The sequence below is a fragment of the Oryctolagus cuniculus genome, chromosome 12, assembly GCF_051225735.1.
Source record: "Oryctolagus cuniculus isolate XC-2025 breed Fujian yellow rabbit chromosome 12, ASM5122573v1, whole genome shotgun sequence".
NCBI classification, from domain to species: domain Eukaryota; kingdom Metazoa; phylum Chordata; class Mammalia; order Lagomorpha; family Leporidae; genus Oryctolagus; species Oryctolagus cuniculus.
The window spans coordinates 101,299,369-101,323,275 of record NC_142878.1 but is presented as its reverse complement, the minus strand read 5'-3'; the positions used below and the strand labels follow the sequence as shown (position 1 = coordinate 101,323,275).

Below are 23,907 nucleotides of genomic sequence, written 5' to 3'. Positions count from 1 at the left end.
TCTGTTTAAAACTCACTTCCAGAATTTGGCAGGAGCTGCCGTCAGTTTCAGGATAACGTGTGCCTCTTCTCTTTCTCCATTTTAGAAAATGAGGGTGGCACTCCCAGGTGTGTGTATAGGCTGTGCTAGGAGCAAAGCGAAAGGGCCTGCACACACAGCCTGGCTCAGCACTGTGCCAGGGGGCATGTTTGCGTGGCTGCTGGGGCGCGCGCTTGGGAAGGCAGAACGGCTTGTGGCTTTCTGCAGTCACTTCAGGCAAGGACAGAAGACGCACCCCGCACCCCCCCCCCCCGCACACCCCTCCCCCCGCATCCCAGCGGTGTTTCAGGGACTCCAGGCCTTCCGAGAGCTTTCTGCTCTTGCTGAAAACAAAGCTGCCCTTTGCTGCACCTGTTCAGGTGTCAGGTTTCTGAAGCCAGAGGGAGGCAACAGGCAGCGCCCCCAGGTGGTGCCCCACCGGGTACCCAGCGCTGGACATCATCCAGGCTCAGGTCAGGAGGCAGGGACACGAGAGCTGCTGGTAGCCAGGCGCGCTGACTTCCAAAGCTGCGGTCTCCGGTCTCCGGGGATCAGAACCCCTGGCGCCCTCCCATGGCTCCCTCCACCTGTGCCCTTAGGACCCCAACCAGCTGATTCGCGCCAGCGCCCTTCGCGTTCTCTCGAGCATCCGCGTGCCCATCATCGTGCCCATCATGATGCTCGCCATCAAAGAGGCTGCCTCGGACATGTCCCCCTACGTGCGGAAAACAGCCGCCCACGCCATCCCCAAACTCTACAGGTAGCCCCAGCCCTGCCCGGGCCCCACCCTTCGCGCCTCAGGTCCCTAAGCCCCCAGCCTTAGAACGGAGGCGGGGACCCCCGCCTCTTTATGAGCAGGGTTGGGGTGCCGGGGAGGAGCGTGGGAAAGCCGAGATGGGAGGGGGAAAATCCTCCTCCACGATTTCTCGCCCAGTCTGGACTCGGACCAGAAGGACCAGCTGATAGAGGTCATCGAGAAGCTGCTGGCCGACAAGACCACGGTGCGTGCACACCCGTGGGCGCGCACGAGCGGGGCGGGACGGCCGCCCTTCCCGCTCACGCTCCGGGCGTGGGGGGGCCTGTCCGTCCTCAGCTGGTGGCCGGCAGCGTGGTGATGGCCTTCGAGGAGGTGTGCCCCGAGCGCATCGACCTGATCCACAAGAACTACCGCAAGCTGTGCAACCTGCTCATCGACGTGGAGGAGTGGGGCCAGGTGGTCATCATCAGCATGCTCACCCGCTACGCGCGCACGCAGTTCCTGAGCCCCACCCAGAACGTGAGTGGCCGCCGCCGGCCGGCGGGGCAGGGGCGCGCCGGAGCCCGGGCCGCGGGCGCCGCTGAGCCGCCTCTGCTCCGCCCAGGAATCCCTGCTGGAGGAGAGCCCCGAGAAGGCCTTCTACGGCTCGGAGGAGGACGAGGCCAAGGGCCCGGGGTCGGAGGAGGCGGCCGCCGCGGCGCTCCCGGCCCGGAAGCCCTACGTCATGGACCCCGACCACCGGCTGCTGCTGCGCAACACCAAGCCGCTGCTGCAGAGCCGCAGCGCCGCCGTGGTCATGGCGGTGGCACAGCTCTACTTCCACCTGGCGCCCAAGGCCGAGGTGGGCGTCATCGCCAAGGCGCTGGTGCGCCTGCTGCGCAGCCACAGGTGCGCCCGCCCCGCCCCGCCGCCTTGGTCCCGCCCATGGCCCCGCCCCCGCCCCGGCCGGCCTGTCCCCATTCCAGTCCCAGGCTGCCCTCGCCGCCCCCGCCCCCGCCCCCGCCCCCGGGCTAAGTGGACCCCGCCCCACTCTGCTGCTCCACCGGCTGCTGCGCTACCCTGGCTCGCACGCTCATGCCCCGCCCCACACACTCCTCGTCCCAAGCCCACCTGCCCCCTCCTCAATCGGTCCTCTTCTCCCACCACGGGGGTCTCTGTCGCATCCTGTCGGCAGTGAGGTGCAGTACGTGGTGCTCCAGAACGTGGCCACCATGTCCATCAAGCGCCGGGTGAGCTGCGACCCCCCCCCCCCGTGGGCCCTGGGGGAGCTGTTGGGGCTGTGGGCGGGGCGAGGTGGGGACTGGAAGAATGCCAGGCCTGTGGCCAACAAGGAGATGGGGACACTCCTCCCAAACCTGGCCCCTGGGGCGCGGGGGTGGTGGGACGGCCTGACCCGACCTGGAGAAGGGAGGAGGAGGGGGAAGAGACAAGGGGAGGCAGGCCTGGGGCTGCGGTGGAGCTCCCTGCCCCCTCCCCCTCCCCCTTTCTTGTGCCAGGGCATGTTTGAGCCATACCTGAAGAGCTTCTACATAAGGTCCACCGACCCAACCCAGATCAAAATCCTGAAGGTGAGTGAGGGATCGTTCCTTCTCTGCCCGGCCCCACATACCCACTCAGATAACCCACGGTGGCCGCCTCGGTGCTGCCCGGGCTGGAGCCATTGGCTCAGGGAGCAAATGAGAGTGGGGAACCAGGGAGAAGAGAGCTGCCCTTCACCTGGTACCTGGGGTGCACCTGCCGCCCTCATATTTGAAGTAAGCTTGATATTTTAACAACCCCAGGAAATGCACAACACCTCTGTTTTACAAAAGCGTAGACCCAGGGAGGTGAGGTGACCTGGCTCACCCCCTGCAGTTGCCTGCCACCCACCTTCAGGGTTGTGGTCCCCACGCACCCACCTTCTCGGGCTTTTTTTTGGCGTACATACAAGAAGAGAAGAAGCGGCAGGAGCCCTGTGCTGCGAATTTTTAGTGATTTCACTGAGCAGCAGTTAATCCTTCTAGCCCTTTGGAACATCCACTATAGATCAGTTGCGTTGCTAGGTCTGGTTGGGGGTGGAGGAGACTTTAAGTAATCAATTTAAGGCAATTGCAAACGATCTGTTTATGAAATAAAGAAAAAAGAAGAGAGCCTAACGCAGAGGCGGCTCCTCGGGTCTGGCACTGGGGAACCTGTCTGTAAGGGGAGGAAGCTGGGGCTGCGGCCTGAGGAAGTATCGTGAATTATCTATGGAAACACAGGCACAGAAATGGACACTCGGGGAGATAGTATGTGCGAGGACCCCAAGGCAGGAAGGGGCCTGTGACTGGGGCTCAGGGGGCAAGGAGGTGGGAAATGAGAGGTAGACAGCCGTCAGGTCCTCCAGGGAAGAAGGTGAGCTCCACCCTAAGGCCTGGGGAGGGGAAGCAGTCACTTGGTGTGGAAGCCACTTAGGAGCCAAACTCTTGGGTTTCGGATGAGATTCAGGATCTGCCAGCTGTCTCATCCTCAGTCTCAGGATCTGGGTGGGAGCACAGAAAGCCCCCCCGGGCACCCTGCCCACTTCCTCTCTCTCCGCCTCTCCCTCCAGCTGGAAGTGCTCACCAACCTGGCCAATGAGACCAACATCCCTACTGTCCTGCGCGAGTTCCAGGTACAGCCAGAGGGACCCCAGGAGACGTACTTTTCTCAGACTTTGTCTTATGAGCCTGAAGCTGGAGAATACCCCCTTCCAGTGCCTTCTGGTGCTGAGGACTCTCTGGGTGGCGGGGTGAGGGGGTCACTCCCTTTCCCAAATTGAGTCTCCGGCAGCAAATGAGAGCTCCCGGGCCTCCCTGAAGTCACCCTCGAACCTGCTGCCCGACGTCTGCCCACAGACCTACATTCGCAGCATGGACAAGGACTTCGTGGCAGCCACGATCCAGGCCATTGGGCGCTGTGCCACGAACATAGGCCGAGTCCGCGACACCTGCCTCAGCGGCCTGGTGCAGCTCCTGTCCAACCGTGATGGTCAGTGTCTGCCTGTTTGAGTGTCCTGCCTCGATGATAAGTGGGCGTCTGCCTGTGTGTCTTGCTCTGCTGGCCAACGGATAGCCCCCTGTGTATCTAGGCAATGTGTGTCCATTGGTCTGTCAGCTTCAGTTAGGGCTCAGGTGTTCCTACACCTCTGAGGGCCACCAACGAGGTACAGGGGGTTGAGCAAGAGAGCCCAGGGCCTGCCTGGGGGTGTTCCCCACGTAGCGCTCCCCCTGGGCTTGGCTGTCTGATGGCTTTCTTGTTCCACAGAGCTTGTGGTTGCAGAGTCGGTGGTTGTCATTAAGAAGTTGCTGCAGATGCAGCCAGCACAGCACGGGGAGATCATCAAACACTTGGCAAAGCTCACAGACAACATCCAGGTGAGGGGGTCACTGACCCCATTTCCCTGCTCGGCCCAGCATCTTCCCTGGGTTTTTTCTTTTCTTTTTAATTATTTATTTGAGAAGAGTTAGAGAGAGAGGGAGAGACAGAGAGAAAGGTCTTCCATCTGCTGGTTCACTCCCCAAATGGCCACACTGTAGGAGCTGGGCCAGTCTGAAGCCAGGAACCAGGAGCTTCCTCTGGGTCTCCATATGGGTGGCAGGGGCCCAAGAACTTGGGACATCTGCTGCTGCTTTCCCAGGTGCATCAGCAGGGAGCTGGTTAAGAAGAGGAGCAACTGGGACATGAACTGGCGTCCATATGGAATGCTGGAGCTGCAGGCAGTGGCTTAGCCTCCTACACCACTGCGCCAGCCCCCCTGTGATTTTTAAGATCCTATGATTGGGGCCGGCACCTGAAGCGCCGGCATCCCCTGTGGGCGCCGGTTCTAGTCCTGGCTGCTTCTTTTTCCAATCCAACTCTCTGCTATGACCTGGGAAAGCAGTAGAAGATGGCCCAGGCCTTGGGCCCCTGCACCCACCTGGGAGACTAGGAGGTCTGGCTTTGGATCAGCTCAGCTCTGGCTGTTGCGGCCATTTGGGGAGTGAACCAGCAAATGGCTCTCTGGCTCAACCTCTCTCTATAACTCTATCTTTCAAATAAATAAAATAGATCTTTAAAAAAAAAAAGATCCTATAATTAAGTGCTCTAGACTTATAACCAACTTCCAAATTTTCCAATTGGCTTCTAAAAGTCTTCAGGTGGCAGAGGGAGACGGAAAGGCTGGGCCATGTGACCTTGACTTTTTTGCCCAAGACTCGCCTTCCTTTTGGGGGTCCCTTGCTGAACCTTCCAGCCTTTACTTCTGATCTTGTTCTCTTTCAAAACCCCTGGCGAAGGATGGCTGGGAAATAACTCCTGGGTTTTTTTATGCACTGCTGAATTGAAACATCTAGAGAGAACACCCCTGAAGATTGAGAAGAATAATGTGGCTATAAAGCATTGAGGGTACAGATGAAGCCAGATAATCAGTCTTTTAAAATTTTTATTCATTTTTCATTTTTATTAGGCAGAGAGGGAGAGAAATGGAGATCTTCCATCTACTGGTTCACTCCCCAGATGCCCACAGATAGCTGGGGCTGGGCCAGGCTGAAGCCAAGAGCGTGGGACTTACTCCAGGTCTTCCATACGTGTGGCAGGGACTCAGGCCACCCCCTGCTACCTCCCAGGCGGCACATTAGCAAGGAGCTGGATCAGAAGCAGAGAAGCCGGGTCTGAAATCGGGCGCCTTCAATATGGGATGCAGGTGTCCTCTAAGTGACTTAATTGCTGCCCCGCACACTCGAGCCCAGAAAATCGGCCTTTGAAACCGTGACTGCCTTTGGAGCTACAAGGTTCTGTCCACACTCAGGAAGAGCGGAGATGCTGTCTACGAGGGGCCCACCTTTTCACCTCTTTCCCCCCACCTCCCGCTCTGTCTTCAGAGAACCCACAGTAGACCAGCACAGTCGGGGGAGCATCATTCGCCTGCAGGCCACGCTGACACTCATGTGCCCCTGTGACCCCAGTCCTGACCCCTCTCCCATGCCCGCAGGTGCCCATGGCCCGAGCCAGCATCCTGTGGCTCATCGGCGAGTACTGTGAACACGTCCCCAGGATCGCGCCGGACGTCCTGAGAAAGATGGCCAAGTCGTTCACGGCGGAGGAGGACATCGTCAAGCTGCAGGTCATCAACCTGGCGGCCAAGCTGTACCTGACCAACTCCAAGCAGGTAAAGGCTGGCAGATGCGCCCCCTCCCCAGAAGTTGCCCAGGCAGCATCCTTTTGGCCCTCCCCTGGCAGACCTGAACTCTTGCAAAGTCTCCAGGGCAGGTGGCGACTCATCTGCCCAGGTAGCCAGTGCTGCCCCGGCATCCTGGGCTCTGCTCAGACTCCAGGGCCTGGGAGGACTGACACTGTCGCAGAGGCTCTGTGTTGAGGCTGTGACCTCCAGCCTGCAAGACGGAAGGTCTCTGTCTGCTGCATTTGGGACACCAGGTCTGTGAAGAGCCATGGTCGGTGGGGGCTGTCAGAAGGGGTCGGCAGCAGCGGACACTGATGAGACCATACGCCTCTCAGGACATGGGGTCTCTGCTGCTTCCCAAAGCTTGGTGATGCTTGGCCAGTCTGTGCCAGGGATAAGTCACACAGGGACACAGTGCTTCTGGTCACTGACGCTTGCCTATGGCTGCTTTTGCGCTTCAAGAGCAGAGTTGACAAGCTGCACCAGTCTGTGTGGCCCTTTGTAGAAACAGTCACCTGCCCTTGAAACAAAGCATTTGGGCAGGAGGCTGGAGTCTGCAGCAGGCCCATACTCTGGGGACGGTGGCATCCCTGCAGGCCTGAAGGTGGTGGCAGACTTGGATGGTGGCTCCTTTGACCCTGGTGTCTAGAGCAGACCCCAGTGACTCAAGCTGGGGCAGCAGGGCCACCAAGTGCTGGGACTCTGGTTCGGAGCCAGAGAGGCCAGCAGCTGCATGTAGAAGCAATGGGGTCCTTGGTCTGCAGGTGTCAGATTGCAGAGGAAGCAAACTAGAGGGAGAAGCTTGAGGGGACACTGTGGGAAAGCACTCAGTCACAGGGCAAATGTTTGTGTGCTTCCTTTGTTCCCATGGGAGCAATGTCTGAAAAGATGACACGGTGTGGAACGGATCTGGGGGCTGACCTGCTTAGGGTCGTGGGCCCCAGGACTGTGAGATTGGCGCATTTCCCCAAGCCTGGGCCTGCTGTGCATGTGGTGTCACCCCAGGTTGTCACCATTGGCCACCTGTGGGTTGTCAGAGCATCTCCTGTTTGCCCAGCCCTGAGCCGTGTCCTGGGGATATGACAAGACCCCAAATGCCCATAGCCAAGAGAGAGAAACAGCGCAGAAATGTGCATTCTAACCACAGAGCCTTGATCTCCATAGCCAGGATTAGCACAGAGAACTGTGGGTGAACCCCTTTCCTAGGCGGATGCAAAGGGGTCCCAGCCCGCATCGGGGCTGTCCAGGCAAGTGGACTCTGACATCCAGGCCACCCTGTGTATCTTTGCCAGCACGAAGATCACACAGAGTGATTCTTTGACTCAATAAGGAGAACTTTTGTGCCCCCTGTCTTTCTCCTCTCTTCCAGACTGGTGGAGTAAAGGGAATCCTTGAGTAAGAGGAGGGAGGGAGGGTGTGCACTTGGCCGCTTTGCAAAGCAGCACTGATGCTTTGGTCAGAAGCGAGCCTCAGATCTCACCCACTCGAAGGGGTGAGGGGAGGGATCACACAAAGGCAGGAGCGCCAGGAGACAGACCTTAAAGTCTGCCGCACCCTTCAGGCACTTACGTGTGGCGTGAGGTGAAGATGTATTTTAATTATTTTTAATCACCGGTTTCCCCTGCCTGATTTAACAGGTGGTTGCAAAGTAGCAGGTGCGTTGGCATCTATAGGCTATTGAGGGAGATTTAGTGCCTGCCGTGCTAATCCTCCCTGGCAGCTGGAGCCCGCTGGTCAGCGGGAGCCTGGTTCTGTCCGCGTGCCTCCTAGGCTCGCCAGAGCAGCCTGCATAATCCCCGCGGGGCCTGGCTGGGTGAGCTGGGGGTTCTGGTGGTGCAGACTGGGAGCCGCAATCCCTGGGGAGTGGTTGCTTCTGGAGGGGAAGTTCTAGCAGATCCTGCAACATTGTGGTGGGTGGACCGGCGCCTTGCCATGTTGCTGACACGCAGTTGAGGCTGTTGGGCAGGTGGATCCTAATCCTGCACGGTTCTTTCTAGAATGAGGCAAGGTAGGGAGGGGAGGGCGCTGTCCTAAACTGGAAAGGGAGGCTCAGTGGCGTGCTGATAATGGACCTTGTAAATAAGGGCACCCTGCTCCCCCAGGCACGGCCGGTCAGGAAGCATCGTGCCAAAGCAGGGACGGGGTTGGTGAAGTCAGTTGCATTGGCATCCTATTTTCATGTTTTTCTGTCTATTATCTTAGGGCACATGGGCTTAGAAACACTTACCTGTGACTGGAGCCAGCGCTGCAGGTGCTGCTCTATTGTAAGGGACTCAGCTGAGCTTGGGTGAGGCCACCAAGGTCCCTGTGGGCCACGTTGGAGGCAGGGGTGGAGTCACAGTGGCTGTGATGCTGGGCCAGCTGCATGTAACCATCACCATAAACCTCAGGAGTACGAGGGTCGGTTCCAGGCTCCCTCGTGCTGGTCCCTGGTGCCCGAAGGCACCTGGCTGTTGTGCACTTGGTGGTTTTGGTCTTGGTCATGGCAGATAGAGACCTAGAGAGCTGGGTAGGGGCAGCCCCCTGAGGTCAGCAGGTGCATAGTGAGCTAAGTGGACAGGGTATGGCCCTTGCACCAGGCCTGGATTAGCCAGGGGGCTCCTCTGCCGGGAGAAGTCACTTAACGACCGCTTCTCTGTACGAGGAGGGAAGAGTAGCTCCCCCACAATGCACACGGGGCTGTGGCGATCACACGTGGGGCACCAGCTTAGTGCTGGAAGGCTCATGGATTTTGGCTGCTGCAGCTGAGGCCTTGGGCAGGCAGGTTCAATCTCGAAGGTGGACTGTGAACCCCATTTGACCTCGGCAAACCCATGGACAGCTGCAGGGCCTTCCAGGGAGGGATCGGGGCTTCTGAGGCTGTGGGGCCCCCAGAGCCTGTTGTGAGGACAGCAGGGCAGAGGACAGCTCCTGCCAGAGGATCCCTTTGTGCCGCCCAGGTCCTCCGCCGCCCCACGTGGTGAGCTTGGGGACTGGGAGGTCTAGCAGGATGTTCCCGTCCTTGCCACGCCCTACCGTCTCCCTGGGGAGAAGGTTGGCCAGGCCTGGGGCCGTGGAGACCACAAACCTCCAGAAAAGTGGAATCCAGAGAGGGGAGGGTCTGCAAGGGCAGAGCTCCTTGCCTGGCCAGGGGCTGAGTGACGACCCAGGGCCAGAGAGAAGAGGGACTGGCGCCAAGAGCCACAGGGCTCGGGGTTGGGGGTGGGGAAGAGGCAGTCATTGCTAATGGGGCCAGGGGAACTCTGCTGGGAGGCGGGGCCTGCGAGGAGCTGCCACTCAGCCGCCCACGCCCCACCGGCTGACCCGCGGCTCCTCATTCACCCAGACCAAGCTGCTGACCCAGTACGTGCTGAGCCTGGCCAAGTACGACCAGAACTATGATATCCGGGACCGGGCGCGCTTCACCCGGCAGCTCATCGTCCCCTCGGAGCAGGGTGGGACCCTCAGCCGCCATGCCAAGAAGCTCTTCCTGGCACCTAAGCCAGCCCCGGTCTTGGAGTCATCTTTCAAAGGTGCGAGCTGAAGTCCAGGGTAGCCTTCCAGCCCCAGCCCCTCTCCCGAGGGCCCGAGTCTCAGCCGGGCACTAGGCTCCTGTGGACTGGACTTCTGGGGGCAGTGCCAGCCCAGCCCTGCCCCCTGGCTCAGCCCTCTTGCCCTTCCTTTAGCACCCACGGCCTGCTGTCTTCCCCACCCACACCTGCCACCTGTGTCACCTCACCCAAGTGCCCTCCCTGCCAGGGTGGTGCCTGGCTCCCCTCATTTTCCCAGGCTGCCCTCCCCATTGCTTTGTCTGAGCAGGTGCAAGGTTTAGGAATCTATCAGAATTTTAAATCCCAAGGACCCAGGAAGGCAGGAAGTAAGGCAATGCCCCCGGGGGAGGTGTCCATTTATAAAGGGCCCGTGCGCGGCTGCCAGCACCCTGTAGGCTATGTCACCATCAGCCCACACCCTGGGCCCAGGCCTCAGCCTCTCCTTGCTCAACAGGCTTGGCTCCTCCTGGGAGGGGGAGGAGCCTCCTTCCCAAAGCACTGTTCTCCTGGGCAACTCCATTCTTCTCTTCCCAGGACGCAGGAGTAGGGGGGTTCTGAGGGGTGGGGCCACCTTGAAAGTCTGCCAGGAGAGCAGGGCAGCAGCCCCTGCCCCCAGCACCCCCTCCTCACTCACAGGTGTCTGCTGCCCTTCCATGCCCCCTGCCTGCCCTCTGGCCCCGACTCCCTCCCAGTCCCATTCTGACCGCTCCCACCTCCCCCTGGGTCCAGGGCTGGAGCAGACTGGCCTCTTGCTTGGACCTTGGCCCGGCAACCGCTGCCACACAGTCACCGTCCTCGTCCCCTCTGGCCGTCTGCCAGGCCTGCAGTGGTACAAGCCCTGTGGCCTGCAAGGAAAGGCGCATTCACTCTGCTGCCTCACCCGCCCCTGCAGGCCCACCGCCTCCGCCCCTTAGCCCCTGCTCTGCCCAGCCTGACAACGCCCAACAGCCTTTCCTTCTAGCACGTGGCCTGCAGGTGCAGTCAGAATGGAAGAGCCACCAGGGCACCTCTGGCCTTGCCCTCCCCTGATAGGGAGTCTGACCAGAATTGCCACAAAGCCTACCTAGGAAATCACCCCTCATGGCCACTACAGGCCTGACCTGTAACCCTGTCCCCTAGACCGGGACCACTTCCAGCTGGGCTCACTGTCCCACCTGCTCAATGCCAAGGCCACAGGCTACCAGGAGCTCCCAGACTGGCCGGAGGAAGCCCCAGACCCATCTGTGCGCAACGTGGAGGTCAGTGGGATGAAGGGGTTGACTTGTAGGGGTGGGGTGGGGTGTGGAGGGGCACAGAGAGCAAGGGGCCCAAGAAGAGCTGGCCCAGCCCTGCCGATGCCCTCCCACACACAGGAAGAAGACCTCTCCCTTACTGAGACCCACGTGGGCCTGTTGGGCGAATACATCGAGGTCCCCCTGTGTGCTGTGTGCTCTCCTGTGTCCTGCTCTGCCCTGCCCCTGCTCCGTGTCCTGGCCCCCGTGCTTTCCCTCACCCCATTTCCTCCTTGGTTTGTGAAAGGCACCCCTCTTCCCACCGTAGAGAGTCCCCTTTGTTCTTTCCCATTACTCTTGTGGGGACAGGAACAGGTAGGACCTCAAGAAGAGGTGAGCCTTGTTTCCCCCGCCCAACCGTGATGACTGGACCCCTCCATCCCCAGGTGCCCGAGTGGACCAAGTGCTCGAATCGGGAGAAGAGGAAGGAGAAGGAGAAGCCTTTCTACTCCGACTCTGAGGGGGAGTCGGGCCCCACAGAGTCTGCAGACAGTGGTGAGATGAGCAGAGCTGGGCCCTCTGCCCCTGCCCACGCATGCGCCTGGGGACTCACTCCCTGGAGGGCGTGTGGTCCTGTGTGCAACCATGTGTGTGCCCTGCTCATGATTGCTGTGTGTGTTTGAGCAGCCGAGGGACAGGTGCGTGTGCAGGTGTCTACCCACGTGGGCCTATCCCTTCCTGCCTGGTTTCAGTTGGCGTCTGGGGCCAGGGGCAGGTCACAGGGGGTGTGGGGATTTAGAACTGAGTCTGAAGCTGGGGCCCAAGGTACCTGTTGTGGACCCCAGGAGGCTGCGTGCGAGGGAGGGAGGGGGCCCTGATACAGTTCCTCCCCAGAGCCAGCGTCTGAGAGTGAATCGGATAGTAAGAGCAGCAGCGAGAGTGGCTCCGGGGAGTCCAGCAGTGAGTCTGATAATGAAGACCAGGAGGAAGATGAGGAGAAAGGCGGAGGCAGTGAGAGGTAAGAGGAAGGCCGGCCAGGTGTGCGGTGGGACTCGGGGGTCTAACACTGTGCCTTGTGCAGGCCACTCAGAGCCACACAGGGCTCCCATGAGGCTCGCCCTGGCTGGCTGCTCATGGGGGTGGTCTGGAGAAGCAGCCAGGGGCCTGGAGCCTGGCCCGGCGTGAGCTGGTTTCACGTTCTCATTGGGACTCAGCCTGGGAGCCCCATGGACCTCTGCCACCCAGGTTCCGCACCCTGACCCCCATCATCAGGGCTGCCCCTGTCTCCTGAAGCAAAGAGGGGGGTTCCAGGCCAGAGCTGAACCCTGCTTTCTGGCTGTGCAGTGAACAGAGTGAGGAGGAAGGTGAGAAGAGGAAGATGAAGAAGAGAAAGAAGGCGCCGGCGGGCCGGGGGGAGGGCTCGTCCTCAGACGAGGACAGCGAGTCCAGCAGCAGCTCCTCGGAGTCCGAGGAGACGTCGGAGTCCGAAGAGGAGCAGGCAGAGCCCGCCTCCTGGAAGCGGAAGACGGTGAGACCCTCAGGACGGAGTGAGGGGCTCGTGGCCCAGGGCCCTCCCCACGCCCTGGGGGCATGCCCGGACAGGCTGCACAGCATCTTCGTCTCAAACCCAAACAGATACCCACGTCCGATTTTCCTCTTTCAGCCTCCCAGTAGCAAAAGTTCCCCGGCAGCCAAGGAGGTCTCCCTGCTGGACTTGGAAGACTGTGAGTAGGGGAGGTCAAAGTCACAGGGCCGAGGAGGCCACAGGGGGTGTGCGGCCTACACTTGCCATAGGCGGCTGAACATTGGACTTCCGGGGTCTCCGGTTGGGGTGCAGGCTGGGTGTTCTGCTGAGAGCCTCCAGGTGCCATTGCCCCGCTGTCCGTGGTGCTGAACTGCTTTCTCTTTGAGCCCGGGGCTCCCTGCTCAACCCAAGCCACCAGCACCTTGCCTCTCCCTCATTGTCGTGCTCCCTGTCTGCTCCTACAGTCACCCCTCCCAGTGTCCAGCCCGTGTCGCCCCCCACCGTTGTGTCTGCCAGTCTCGCTGCTGACCTGGAGGGCCTGACGCTCACAGACACCTCCCTGGTGCCCTCGGTGAGTAGGATGGGGGAGGGGCTGGGCTGGGGTCAGGGTGCAACTCCGTGCTGTGTCTCATGTGTGAATGTGCGTGTGGAGGGGACACTGGCTCTGGGTCCTTGGCGGATGGTCCTGCGTGCGGACAGAGCTGGGGCAGGCCTGCTCCTCCTTGCTCATGTCCGCACTCCCCTCCCCCACTCTAGCTGCTGAGCCCCGTGTCCGGAGTCAGGAGGCAGGAGCTGCTGCACCGGGTAGCTGGCGAGGGGCTGGCTGTGGACTATGCCTTCAGCCGCCAGCCTTTCTCTGGTGACCCCCACATGGTATCCGTGCACATCTACTTCTCCAACAGCTCAGACACCCCCATCAAGGGCCTGCATGTGGGCACCCCTAAGCTGCCCGCCGGCCTCAGCATCCAAGAATTCCCCGAAATCGGTATGGAAGGGCCCGGAGAAGGCGGCTCTTGGGGCAGAATTGGTCTTTTTTGTGGCGCTAGTACCTCTGTGCACCAGGCTGTGGGTGGAAAAGGTGGCGTCTGACATGATCCCCGCGTGGGTGGGCAAGATAGGCAGGGACCCAATGCACCTCCCTGCCCTGGCAGGAACATCTGGGCCTTGGTTGTCTCAGGACTGACGTAAATGGAGTGAGGGTTAGTGCAGGAGGGCGTCTGCAGATTTTAGGAGGAGCCCAGGGACAGTGTCCTGGGCCCAGAGGGTCAGAGTTCCGCAGAGCACTGGTTAGCTGGGGCAGGGGAGGGGAGGGAGGGTGAGGCTAGCCTGGGTCCATACCATCAGCTCATGGTGTCCCCTCCCCCTTCCCTGCCTGCACTGCTTCAGAGTCTCTGGCACCTGGAGAAACCGCCACTGCAGTGATGGGCATCAATTTCTGCGACTCAACCCAGGCAGCCAACTTCCAGCTGTGGTACGAGTGCACCTCGGGGTGCAGGTGGGAGGGAGGCAGGGTCCCAGAGCCGGAGCTGCAGGTGGGGGTGGGGGGCTCCCTCATGGCTGCGTGGGTCTGCCCTCACGCTGCTGCTGCCTGCCACGCCCTGCCACGAGCCACAGGGGGCAGTGAGGAGACAGATGCTGGCCTCAAGTCCTCTTCCTCTGTCTCCTCCCACCCCCTCAGCACCCAAACCCGGCAGTTCTACGTCTCCATTCAGCCTCCTGTTGGGGAGCTGATGGCCCCCGTGTTCATGAGTGAGAATGAGTTCAAGAAGGAACAGGGTGAGTGCCTCCTGGGGTGGCGGGGAGGGAATCCACACCAGCCACCACATTCACGAAACACCATGGTGGTTACAGTGGGGGAATCTCCGCTCCCCCCCACAGAGGGAGGCCCCGGGGTTTGTGCTTCCAACAGAGGCTTCCCACAGGCTGGGATGCTTCCACCAGGCTGGGTGTGTCATGTGCAAAGAGGCTGGTAAGGGCAGGTCAGAGTGCATAGACAGAGAGGAGTCCCCGGTGCAGGGGAGCGCGTGGTTAAGAAGAAAGCCGGAAGTGGTAAGAGTAAAGCCGGAAGTGGTAAGAATAAAGCCGGAAGTGGTAAGAGTAAAGCCGGAAGTGGTAAGAATAAAGCCGGAAGTGGTAAAAGTAAAGCCGGAAGTGGTAAAAGTAAAGCCGGAGTGGCACGTCCGGTCTGGTTTCTGGAAGCCCTGAATGCTAAGCTAGAAGGTTGCAGTCCAACAGTTTCAGTGCTGGAAGGGGTCCCAGGTGACCATCTGTGCTGGCAGGTTCAGTGTACCTGGACTCAACCAACCACAGATAAAAACTATCTTTAAAAGCATTACGTGGGTACTGAACATGCACAACTTTTTGCTTGTCGTTCTTCCCTAAGCGACACAGCAGAGCAAGTGTTGTCTCGGCACTCCCGTCGTATTAGGCATCACAAGGCAGCTGGGGATGATACAGAGGAGGTGGGAGGCTGTGGGAGTTTACACACCAGTTCCAGGGCCTCCTGGGGGCGGGACTTGAACACGCACAGCTCTGTGTATCTGGAGGGTGGCATGCTGGAAGCAGCGCCCGACAGGCACTGGGGAGAGAAGACTGTGGAGTTCGATCTGGCAGTAGAGGAATCGTTGAAGGTTTCTGAGAAGAGGACAGGTTGAAACCTCTGCTTCAGGAAGAGGTGCCACACTGCCACTCAGGGTTGGGACGGCCCAGCAGAAACACATCTCAGGACCTGGAGCCCGGCGTTCATTCTGAACCTGCCCCTCGGTTGGTGTGTGACCCTGGGCTAAGGGCTGTGGCTCATTACAGGAAGCTCTGGCCCCAGGTCTGGTGGGAGATGTGAGGACCAGGATCCAGGCCCGTGCAAAGAGAAAGGAGGGCTGGGTGGAGGGGGTGATACTGGAGGGGTGGGGTACGTAAGCTGACTTTAGGATTTCCCGCTTGGATGGCAAGGAGAATGGGGTGTGGGCTTTAATTCCAAATGTTGAAAGTCCCAAAGGTCAAAATCCCAAAAATATAACTCTAGAAAAAAAAATTCAGAAACATTCTTTGAAAGCTATTTGTGTACATGTTTTCAAGGGGATTTGTTTGGGCAATATACAAAAACACTACAGAACACTTCCTAGGCCACTTCACACAATGCGGCAGGCCACATACATATTTGCAAATGTAAATGCTCAAGTGTGCTGACAGCAGTCGCACTGGTAGCCAAAGCGTGCAGTTCAAAAGCACTGAAATGTCCCAGAGCATCGCCGTGGTTGGGAGCTGTGTCTCCCCAGCGTTAGAGCCACGGTCATCTGAAATTTTGTGACAGACAACCTGAGTCTTTTGTCTGGTCCCCACCACTTCTACAGTCACCAGAGAGCTGAGATTTCAAGAAAATATTTTTTAAAGATTTATTTTATTCGAAAGGCAGAGTTAGAGAGGGAGAGGGAGAGTTAGAGAGAGTGGCTACAACAATGGAGAGAGAAATCTTCCATCTGCTGACTCACTCCCCAAATGGCCACAGTGGCTGAGGCTGGGCCAGGCCAAAGCCAAGACCTTGGAACTCCATCCAGGTTTCCCATGTGGGTGGAAGGGCCCAGGCACGTGGGCCATCTTCCACTGCTTTCCCAGGCACGTTAGCAGAGGGCTGGCTTGGAAGTGGTGCAGCCAGGACTTGAACCGGTGCCTATATGGAATGCTGGCATTGTAGGCATAACCTGCTGTGCCATAAAGCTGACCTCTCTCTCAGGAAACTTTTTCAAAAATGCATATGTACAAAAAGGACATATCTTCATGTACCGAGGAGGTTTCTATGTTTTTACGTTGTGATAGTGCCTATGTATGGAGTCACATTTGTTTAGAATGAGCTAGAACTTTCTAGAAGCCCTTACACAATGTATACCTCCAGTTTTGGAAATCACACAAAGATGCAAAACATAGCACAGCAAATTATAAAAAACAATGCTGTTAGTGTGGCTTATTTAGAAAGAATAAATCAAAAGCATTTATAAAATTATTGGAGACAAGCCTTGTTAGGAACGAGATGAAGGAACAGCAGAGGTGGTCTGTCCATCTCTCGTTGGGACTGCACGCCCCAGGAGAGAAGAGGGGGTCAGGCTCATAAAACCTGCAATGGACAGCATGAAGAATTTCAGGTAGTTGTGAAGGATTGTAAAGTAAAAAACAGACCTGCACACTCACATTACATCACCGAAATGTTTTCCAAAATTATCTTGCATTTTCTTCAGCTTTTTTAACCCAACAAATTGCAGTGTAGATAGTGGCTACAACAATAGCTTTTTAAGCCCCTAGTGTCAGTTGGAGAATGTGTCTGGACTTCTTTTGCTGAGGCTTTATCTTTATGACAATGTAGGAAATAAAAATCTACTCAGGTAAAAATAATCCAAAAAGACATAATTATGCATATAGTCTTTTAAAAAATTGAGAAGCCAAGAGACCGGAAGACAGAGCTCCATTCTGCTGGTTTACTCTCTAAATGCCTGCAGTGGCCAGGGCTCAACAAGGCCGAAGCCAAGAGCTGGAAACTCAATCCGGGTCTCCCAGATGGGTAGTAAGAAGCCAATTATTTGAGCCCTCACCACTACCTTCCAGGTTCTGCGTTAGCAGGAAGCTGGAGTCAGAAACCAGCTGGGAGTGGAACCCAGAGAGCCTAGTGTAGGACATGGATATCCCAACTGGTGCCTTAACCACTGGGCCAAATGCCTCTCCCTATAGCCTGTTTTCTGTTTTGTTTTGTTTTCCAGTGTGGTTTGTGGTTCGGGGGATTTCAGGGATTTTAATCTTTCTGGATTTCAGCATTTGGGAGCGTGTCTTTGGGGGGGACTACGGCCAGCGGTGTCCATCACGTAGAGTGGGGTCAGACTTCCTGCGTCGTGGGCCATGTCAATGTTTAAGGCATTGCGGGTCCTGTGGTCTCTGTCACAGTTACTCAGCTCTGCGTTTGTAACCCAGAAAGATGATATATATGTAAGAGAGCGAAACGTGGCTGGCTTCCAATAAAACTTTATTTATACACACTGCGATTTAACTTTCATCTAATTTTCATGTGTCATGAAATACTATTTTAACTTCCCCCAATACATAAAAATTGTAAAACAAACAAACAAAAAACCGCACCACTGCAGGCCATACAGGGAGTGGGCTGAATGAGGGTGCTTTGAAAGTTCACGAAAATTTGAATAAAAAGATGATTTGGGGGAGGAGGAAATCCATGCCTACGCAGGACTGCCCCACAGGCTGCGATTGGCCAGACCCCTGATCTGGGAGAAAGGACAGACTGGGCAAGGGAAGGGGGAAGATCATGCTAAGTTTTGGGGTCAGCTGGTTGTAAAAGCATTTGGGAATTCAGGAAGTGCCAGTGTGTAGCTGCACCCAAAGGTGCCTGCCCAGGAAACACCTTTGAGCCTGGAGTCCTGGGTGTGCAGGTGGTGATGAAAGCCGTGAGGGAGAGTGAGGTCACCATGGACGAGGGGGTGGGCGATAAGGCCGAGGACTTCTAGAACCTTGATGGAAACCTGACTTCCACAGAAGAAAAGGAGTGAGAGCTGGGTTGGGGGGTGGCAAGTGCCAAATCCATCTCTGGTGGACAACTTGGACAGGCCCTGGGTGGGCAGCTCGGGGAGGCTGATGAGGCTTCCATGGGGGGGCCAGGGCCCCCTGACCACTAGGCATTCTTGCCTGTCCTCATCATGACCTCTGCCCCCAGGAAAGCTGACAGGCATGAATGAGATCTCAGAGAAGCTCGTGCTGCCGGATGCCTGTCGGAGCGACCACGTCGTGGTACAAAAAGTGACGGCCACTGCCAACCTGGGTCGAGTCCCTTGTGGGGCAGCTGAGGAGTACAGGTGCGTGGCCCCCAGCAGACAGGAGGACATGGGCTCTTGAGGTCCTGTTTGCAGGGCGTCCGAGGGGCTGAACCCCTTCCTAACATAGCCACCTCTCCCCTCCTCCCACCTCAGGTTTGCAGGAAAGACCCTGACCAGCGGGAGCCTGGTGCTGCTGACCCTGGACGCCCGGCCGGCCGGAGCTGCCCAGCTGACCGTCCACAGCGAGAAGATGGTGATTGGCACCATGCTGGTGAAGGACGTGGTGCAGGCCCTGAGCCGGTGACTCCCAAATGCCAGCACCTCGGCTCACCTCCCCTGCCCGTGACAAGCAGGCTGTCTCTGTTTCTCTCCCTCTCAGCCTCCACACCAGCTAGCATCCAAGGGTCCCCTCCCCCCTCCCATGGGTTTCCTGGTGACCCCCAGCTCCCTGTAGCTGTGTATGTAGCAGAGTCTTAATAAAGTATGTTCTCGCACACACTGGCTCACCTCTCCTTTAAAAAAAAAAAAAAAAAAAAAAAACATTTATTTATTTGAAAGAGTTTCAGAGAGGCATAGGCAGAGAAATAGAGAGAGGTCTTCCATCCGCTGGTTCACTCCTCAAAGGGCTGCAATGGCCAGAGCTGGGCCAATCCAAAGCTAGGAGCTTCTTTCAGGTTTCCCACACAAGTGCAGGGGCCCAAGTACTTCTTGGGCTGCCTGCCACTGCTTTCCCAGGCACATTAGCAGGGAGCCAGATTGGCAGTGGAGCAGCCAGGACTTGAACCAGTGTGCGTATGGGATGCCAGCACCACAGGCAGAAGCTTTACCCACTATGGCACAGCACCGGCTGCCACCTCCCTCTAAGGGCTTGGGGGCAGAGCTGCTAAGGGTGATGGTGTGTGGCCCTTGTGACCTTACACAGGAGGGGGCAACTCTGTTTGCATCTCCATGGTGATCAGCTCCAGGAAGGGATGTCTGGGACTCTGGAGGTCTCTTGTGGAAGAGACATCAGCTGGGCAGGGGGGGGGGACACTAAGCCAGCGGGACTGCTGGGCTCTGCCTTGAACAGCTGTGCTTCTCAGGGGCTCACCCACACCCTTGGTTCCCTCCGTGGGCCCTTGGGAAGGAAGGACCCATAATATGGGGAATCCCCCAAGCACAGGTGCACGGTTCAGGCCAGCGACATCCAGAAGCAGGGCCTGGGGGCCACTTCAGAGCAGGAGGAACAGGAGACACAAGCTTCGCCATCCACCTTGCGCCTGCCGGTCACCTGTGGTGACCAGCACGTCCAGGGCCTGAAGCTCTGCATCTGTGGATGCACCTGATCGAGGATCACAGCGGACACACATGGCAGGTGCAGTGGTGAGGAAAGAGGCCTCGTGGCCAGTGGTTCAGAAAGGTGTGAAAGGTGCCCCGTTCTGCACCACCTCCCACACCCCCCACCCCCCACAGAGGAAAACCAACTATGATCAGGCCTCAAGGGTTCAAGGGAAATAAGTTCATTTCCCACAGGTCTTCTCAGAGCCTCTACCATGCTAATGTGCACGGTGGCCGCCTTCAGAGCGTCCAGAGCTTGCAGTGGCCGAACTTGGTCTTGAGCTTGGACTGCTTTTCCCACAGAACATCTCAACTGACTGGGTTACAGGGAACGCACTCAGCCTCCAGTGCTCCAGGAGAGGCCTCCATGCTGTCGCCTCAGCAGCCCTGAGCCAGTGTGAAGCCAGCGTCACTCCTTGTAGGGGAGAACAAAGGCGGTGCCCGGGGACTCGCCAGGCTGGGTGGCACCAGAAAGCAGCTGGTGCTGTCACTTCCCCGAGGGCCTTCCCCGGGCTGTCTGTCACTGCATTCTCTGAGGCTAGGGTCACATAACTGGTGGATTCCTCACTTTTGCCCCCAAGTCAGCACTGACGGTGGCACTGAGGAGGAGGCCAGGGAATCCCTTCCTAAGGAATTTGAACAAGGACAGACAGAGAACTCCTTAGTGGCCTTCATTCTGCATCAAGGACCCAGAGCGCATTGCAGCAGGGAGCATGGCAGCAGGCAAGCGCCTCAGCATTCCTCCACAGCCCGCCCTCCTGGAAAGGGACTGGATCCAGCACCGGAACCTTGGCCTCGGCTCTGCGCCGGCTTCTCTGGATGTGTCCCAGGCCTTGGGACTGGCAATAACAACTCTTCACAAGGAAATGGTTCTTGTGCTTGTCTGCGGAGAGACAGGAAGTGGGCGAGCGCTGGGAGGGCTGTGCAGCCATCTCCCACCCAGGACGGGTAAGGGGCTCAGGGCATTGTGTGTGTGTGTGTGTGTGTGTGTGTGAGAGAGAGAGAGAGAGAGAGAGAGAACCTCGGTTGGAGGGGTGGGGGAAGAGGCCACTCCAGCTCTCATCCTAGTCCAGCCCGTCTCTTCCAAGTCTCTTCCATGGACAGACACCCCACGGCCCCACCACGTCAGCCTCCCCCAGTGTCTGTAGGGACAAGACAGGGCCCACGCAGCACACGCCCCCGATGAAGCAGATCAGACATGCCGGGGCTTTTCCCCACTTTCTTTTCCAACCCTGTACATTGGACAGGCCTGGGTCTTTGCCACTGTGCTAGCAGTGTGTCCCTAGGGCCTTAGGGGCATGGTCACAGGCTGTCTGGACCTGAGCTGGCAGGGGCCAGGTTTCCCGTGAGCGGCATCCATGGGGCAGGTAGCAGGATGCAAACGCTGGGCTGTAGGGCTCAGGCGGGGGCCCAGGGTCACAGGGCAGACTGGGAAACGTCTCAGGATCCGCAGGAAGGGCTGTGGCTGGGGAGTGGAAGTGGATGGAAGCGTAAGGACTGGCACAGAGGCAGAAACTGTCCCAGCAAGGGCGGGGTCGAGCCCAGCCTCAGGCCCCTCCTGCTCAGAGGACAGTGAGCTCTGGGAAGGGCTGGGAACTGGATGACTTCAAATCCATGCAGGAGAAAGGGTTCTTGTTTCTGGCCAGGCTGCAGCCCCCAGGCAATGGATCTGTTGAGACACGAGCCAGCGAGGGAGCCACACACAGACCCCAGAGATGGATCTGTTTAGACACAAGCCAGCCAGCCACACACAGGCCCCAGAGATGGGGCACTGATCTGCACCCACGCCTTAGCCCCCAGCCAGCCAGTCCCTAGGGCAACCCCTGTGCTAATTCAGGGCACCCTACAGGGCCACCTCCTGGTGTAGCCTCCAGATAAAAGGAATGGGTGTTGAACGGGTGACGGGACTTGCCCCAGCCTGACTGGGAAAGGGAAGGGACGCTAGGAAGATTCTGACCCACCCAAGGGCCTGGCCCCTGGACACTCTTAGTGTCCCCCAGTTGCCGCCATTCCCACCAGGCAGCCTGGTTTAGGCCCCTTTGTCTTCCACCAGGCATTTTCTGAGCAGCTGTCATGTGCTAGGCACCTTGGTCACAAAGCAGCAGGCTGATGGTCAGCAGTAGGAGGGGTGGGGGAGCCTTGGGTCTTCCTTCAGCCTCAGCCTGGTCAGTTTTATCTCCAAAGATCAAGAGTGAGATGGTGAACTTGGCCCTGGGAGGACAAAACCCTGGCTGGGTTATGGGGAATGAAGGCTAGGAGTGGGGTACACTCAAGGAAAAGCAGCAGTGTGAACCTTCTTGATTCTTCTTGATCTGACCCCAGGGGCTTGCTGTCCCCCACCCAGCTAACTTGGGAGCCCTATTCTAACCATGACTTAGTGCCCCTCTCGAGTCACAGGGGCTTTGGGCTATGGTTTGCAGATTTGTCCCCCGAACTCCTGCTGGAGGTTAACTCTACTAGGAGGGAGAAGAGGGTAGAAACTCCATGTGACTGCGGTGTTTAGACACTGGGCCTTTGGGAAGTGGTCAGGGTTAGATGAGCTCATTAAGATGGAGCCCCCATAATTGAATCCTGGTGGCTTTACAAGGGAGGGGCTGGTGCTGTGACAGAGTGGGTTAAACCACTGCCTGCCAGCATCCCATATGGGTGCCAGTTTGTGTCCTGGCTGCTCCACTCCCTGCTAATGCACCTGAGAAAGCAGTGGAAGATGGCTCAAGTACTTGGACTTCTACACCCACGTGGGGTGCCTGGAAGAAGCTCTGGGCTCCTGGCTTTGGCCTGGCATAACCCCAGCTGTTATGGCCATTTGGAGAGTGAATCAGCAGATGGAAGCTCTAACTCTGCCTTTCAAATAAATAAATAATCTTAAAAAAAAAAAAAAAAAAGAGGAGGAGGAGGGAGGGAGGAAGGTACGGGCACTGTGGTGCGACAACTAAGACACTCACATCCCATGTCAGAGTCCTGGCTTTCAGTCTCTGCTTCCAGTCCAGCTTCCTGCTGACCACACACACCCTGGGAGGCAGCAAGCGATGGCTCAGGTGCCCGGGTCCCCGCCATCCACGTGCAAGATCCAGACTGAGTTCCCAGCTCCTGGACTCAGCCTGGTCCAGCCTCAGTTGCTGTGGGTATTTGGGGAGTGAACCAGCAGACGGAAGATCTCGCTCTGTCTCGCCCCCTTACTCTGTAACTCTGCCCTTTAAGGAAGAGAAATCAGACACACACGCATGCTCTCTGTCTCTTGCTGTATGACGCCCTGTGCTGCCACAGCACTGTGCCAGCAAGGAGGCTGTCACCGATGAGGCCCCTGGGCTTTGCACTCCCAGAACTGTGAAGCAAGATAACCTTTATAAATCATGACTTTCATTAGAATAATGCAAACCGACTCACGCCCATGCCTCACATCCCAGCAGGCCCTGCAGCACAGACGCTGCCAGCAGTGTCGTGAGACTGCTTCCCTCCCATCCAGGCCCAGATACACAACGGCCATGTCTTTGGGAATTTTTTTTCAAAAAGCCCTTTCAGTATTTAAATGTATATATAAATATTTAAGTATGATATTCCCATAGAAAATGGTATCAATCACCAGTGAAGAACCAGATGTTTCCAGAAGGGGACAGCACAGACAGGCCCCAGACCTGGCAACAGTGCAAGGGCCCTCTTCCAGCGTGGGGCAGTGCTGACCTTGGCTGAGATGACAGAACCCTGAGGTCAGTCAACACCGACTCCAAAGGGCAGTGGGACCCCAGAAGGCCAGCATGGACCTGTGTGTAGCAATGCCATTCTCTGGGGCCACCAGGAACCCATCACCCACAACCCCTGCAGCAGAGGCAGGGATGTATGGGAGTAAGTGGGACTGCCTTCTCACTTTGATGGGGCCACAGTCTGAGCAAACAACTCCGGGGAAGGTGACCTGGAGCCAGTCCTTGATGTGCTGACCCCAGCATCTGCACCTGCTGCAGGAAGCCAGGGCAAGGGAGGGTTGGCGCTTTCCTCAGAGACAAGGCAAGACTGAGATCCTGGCTTCCTGAGCCTGCTGCCAGCAAGAATTCATATCCACTGGGAAACCTCTGAGCACCTCGATGTCTTCAGCTGTGCAATGTGGGACGGCCCTTCAAGTTCCATGTCTCGGGCACCCATCAACCCATCTGCAAGCATCTTTGAGCCCAGCCAGCGCTCCAGGATGGCCTGTGCCCCCCCCCCCCCCCCGCCATGATACTTGCACACTTGTGTCATTGCCTCCCACATCTTAGCAAGGCTGGTGTGTGAACAACAGGATACAAGGGATGGTAGGTCACCGCTGAGATAGGATAATAAACACCACCCCAGCACATCTCCATCTGGGCTCGCCCTCTTGCTACTTGCTCCAGAGAAGCCCAGCCAGCACCTAGCTGGGTGAGGTTGGAAGCAGATCTAGCCCCAGGCTGACAACACCATGACTGCAACCTCATGAGAGACTCTGAGCCAGAACCAGCCAGCAAAGCTATTCTCAGATCCCTGACTCTCAGAAATTGTGTGAGATTTAAAAAAAAAAAAATTCTGTTGGAAGCTGCTGGGTTTTAGAGTGAACAGCAATATAATCGAGAC

General features: G+C 57.7%; 1 protein-coding gene across 1 annotated transcript in view; it reads left to right on the top strand.

Moving 5' to 3' along the window:
* The window catches only part of AP3B2 (adaptor related protein complex 3 subunit beta 2), a 40,607-nt gene extending 22,105 nt beyond the window's left edge, over positions 1 to 18,502 (top strand). The window contains exons 5-26 of the mRNA XM_051834235.3: positions 618 to 778; positions 953 to 1,019; positions 1,112 to 1,294; positions 1,380 to 1,663; positions 1,950 to 2,004; positions 2,272 to 2,343; positions 3,345 to 3,407; positions 3,631 to 3,763; positions 4,040 to 4,149; positions 5,745 to 5,921; positions 9,259 to 9,445; positions 10,583 to 10,701; positions 11,121 to 11,229; positions 11,569 to 11,692; positions 12,019 to 12,202; positions 12,338 to 12,398; positions 12,664 to 12,770; positions 12,956 to 13,184; positions 13,586 to 13,670; positions 13,878 to 13,975; positions 17,907 to 18,045; positions 18,160 to 18,502. Of these exons, the coding sequence (XP_051690195.3) occupies positions 618 to 778; positions 953 to 1,019; positions 1,112 to 1,294; positions 1,380 to 1,663; positions 1,950 to 2,004; positions 2,272 to 2,343; positions 3,345 to 3,407; positions 3,631 to 3,763; positions 4,040 to 4,149; positions 5,745 to 5,921; positions 9,259 to 9,445; positions 10,583 to 10,701; positions 11,121 to 11,229; positions 11,569 to 11,692; positions 12,019 to 12,202; positions 12,338 to 12,398; positions 12,664 to 12,770; positions 12,956 to 13,184; positions 13,586 to 13,670; positions 13,878 to 13,975; positions 17,907 to 18,045; positions 18,160 to 18,310 (2,898 nt within the window). The 3' untranslated portion in view covers positions 18,311 to 18,502. The remainder of the gene's footprint in view (positions 1 to 617; positions 779 to 952; positions 1,020 to 1,111; positions 1,295 to 1,379; positions 1,664 to 1,949; positions 2,005 to 2,271; positions 2,344 to 3,344; positions 3,408 to 3,630; positions 3,764 to 4,039; positions 4,150 to 5,744; positions 5,922 to 9,258; positions 9,446 to 10,582; positions 10,702 to 11,120; positions 11,230 to 11,568; positions 11,693 to 12,018; positions 12,203 to 12,337; positions 12,399 to 12,663; positions 12,771 to 12,955; positions 13,185 to 13,585; positions 13,671 to 13,877; positions 13,976 to 17,906; positions 18,046 to 18,159) is intronic.
* The last annotated feature ends 5,405 nt before the right edge of the window (positions 18,503 to 23,907 follow it).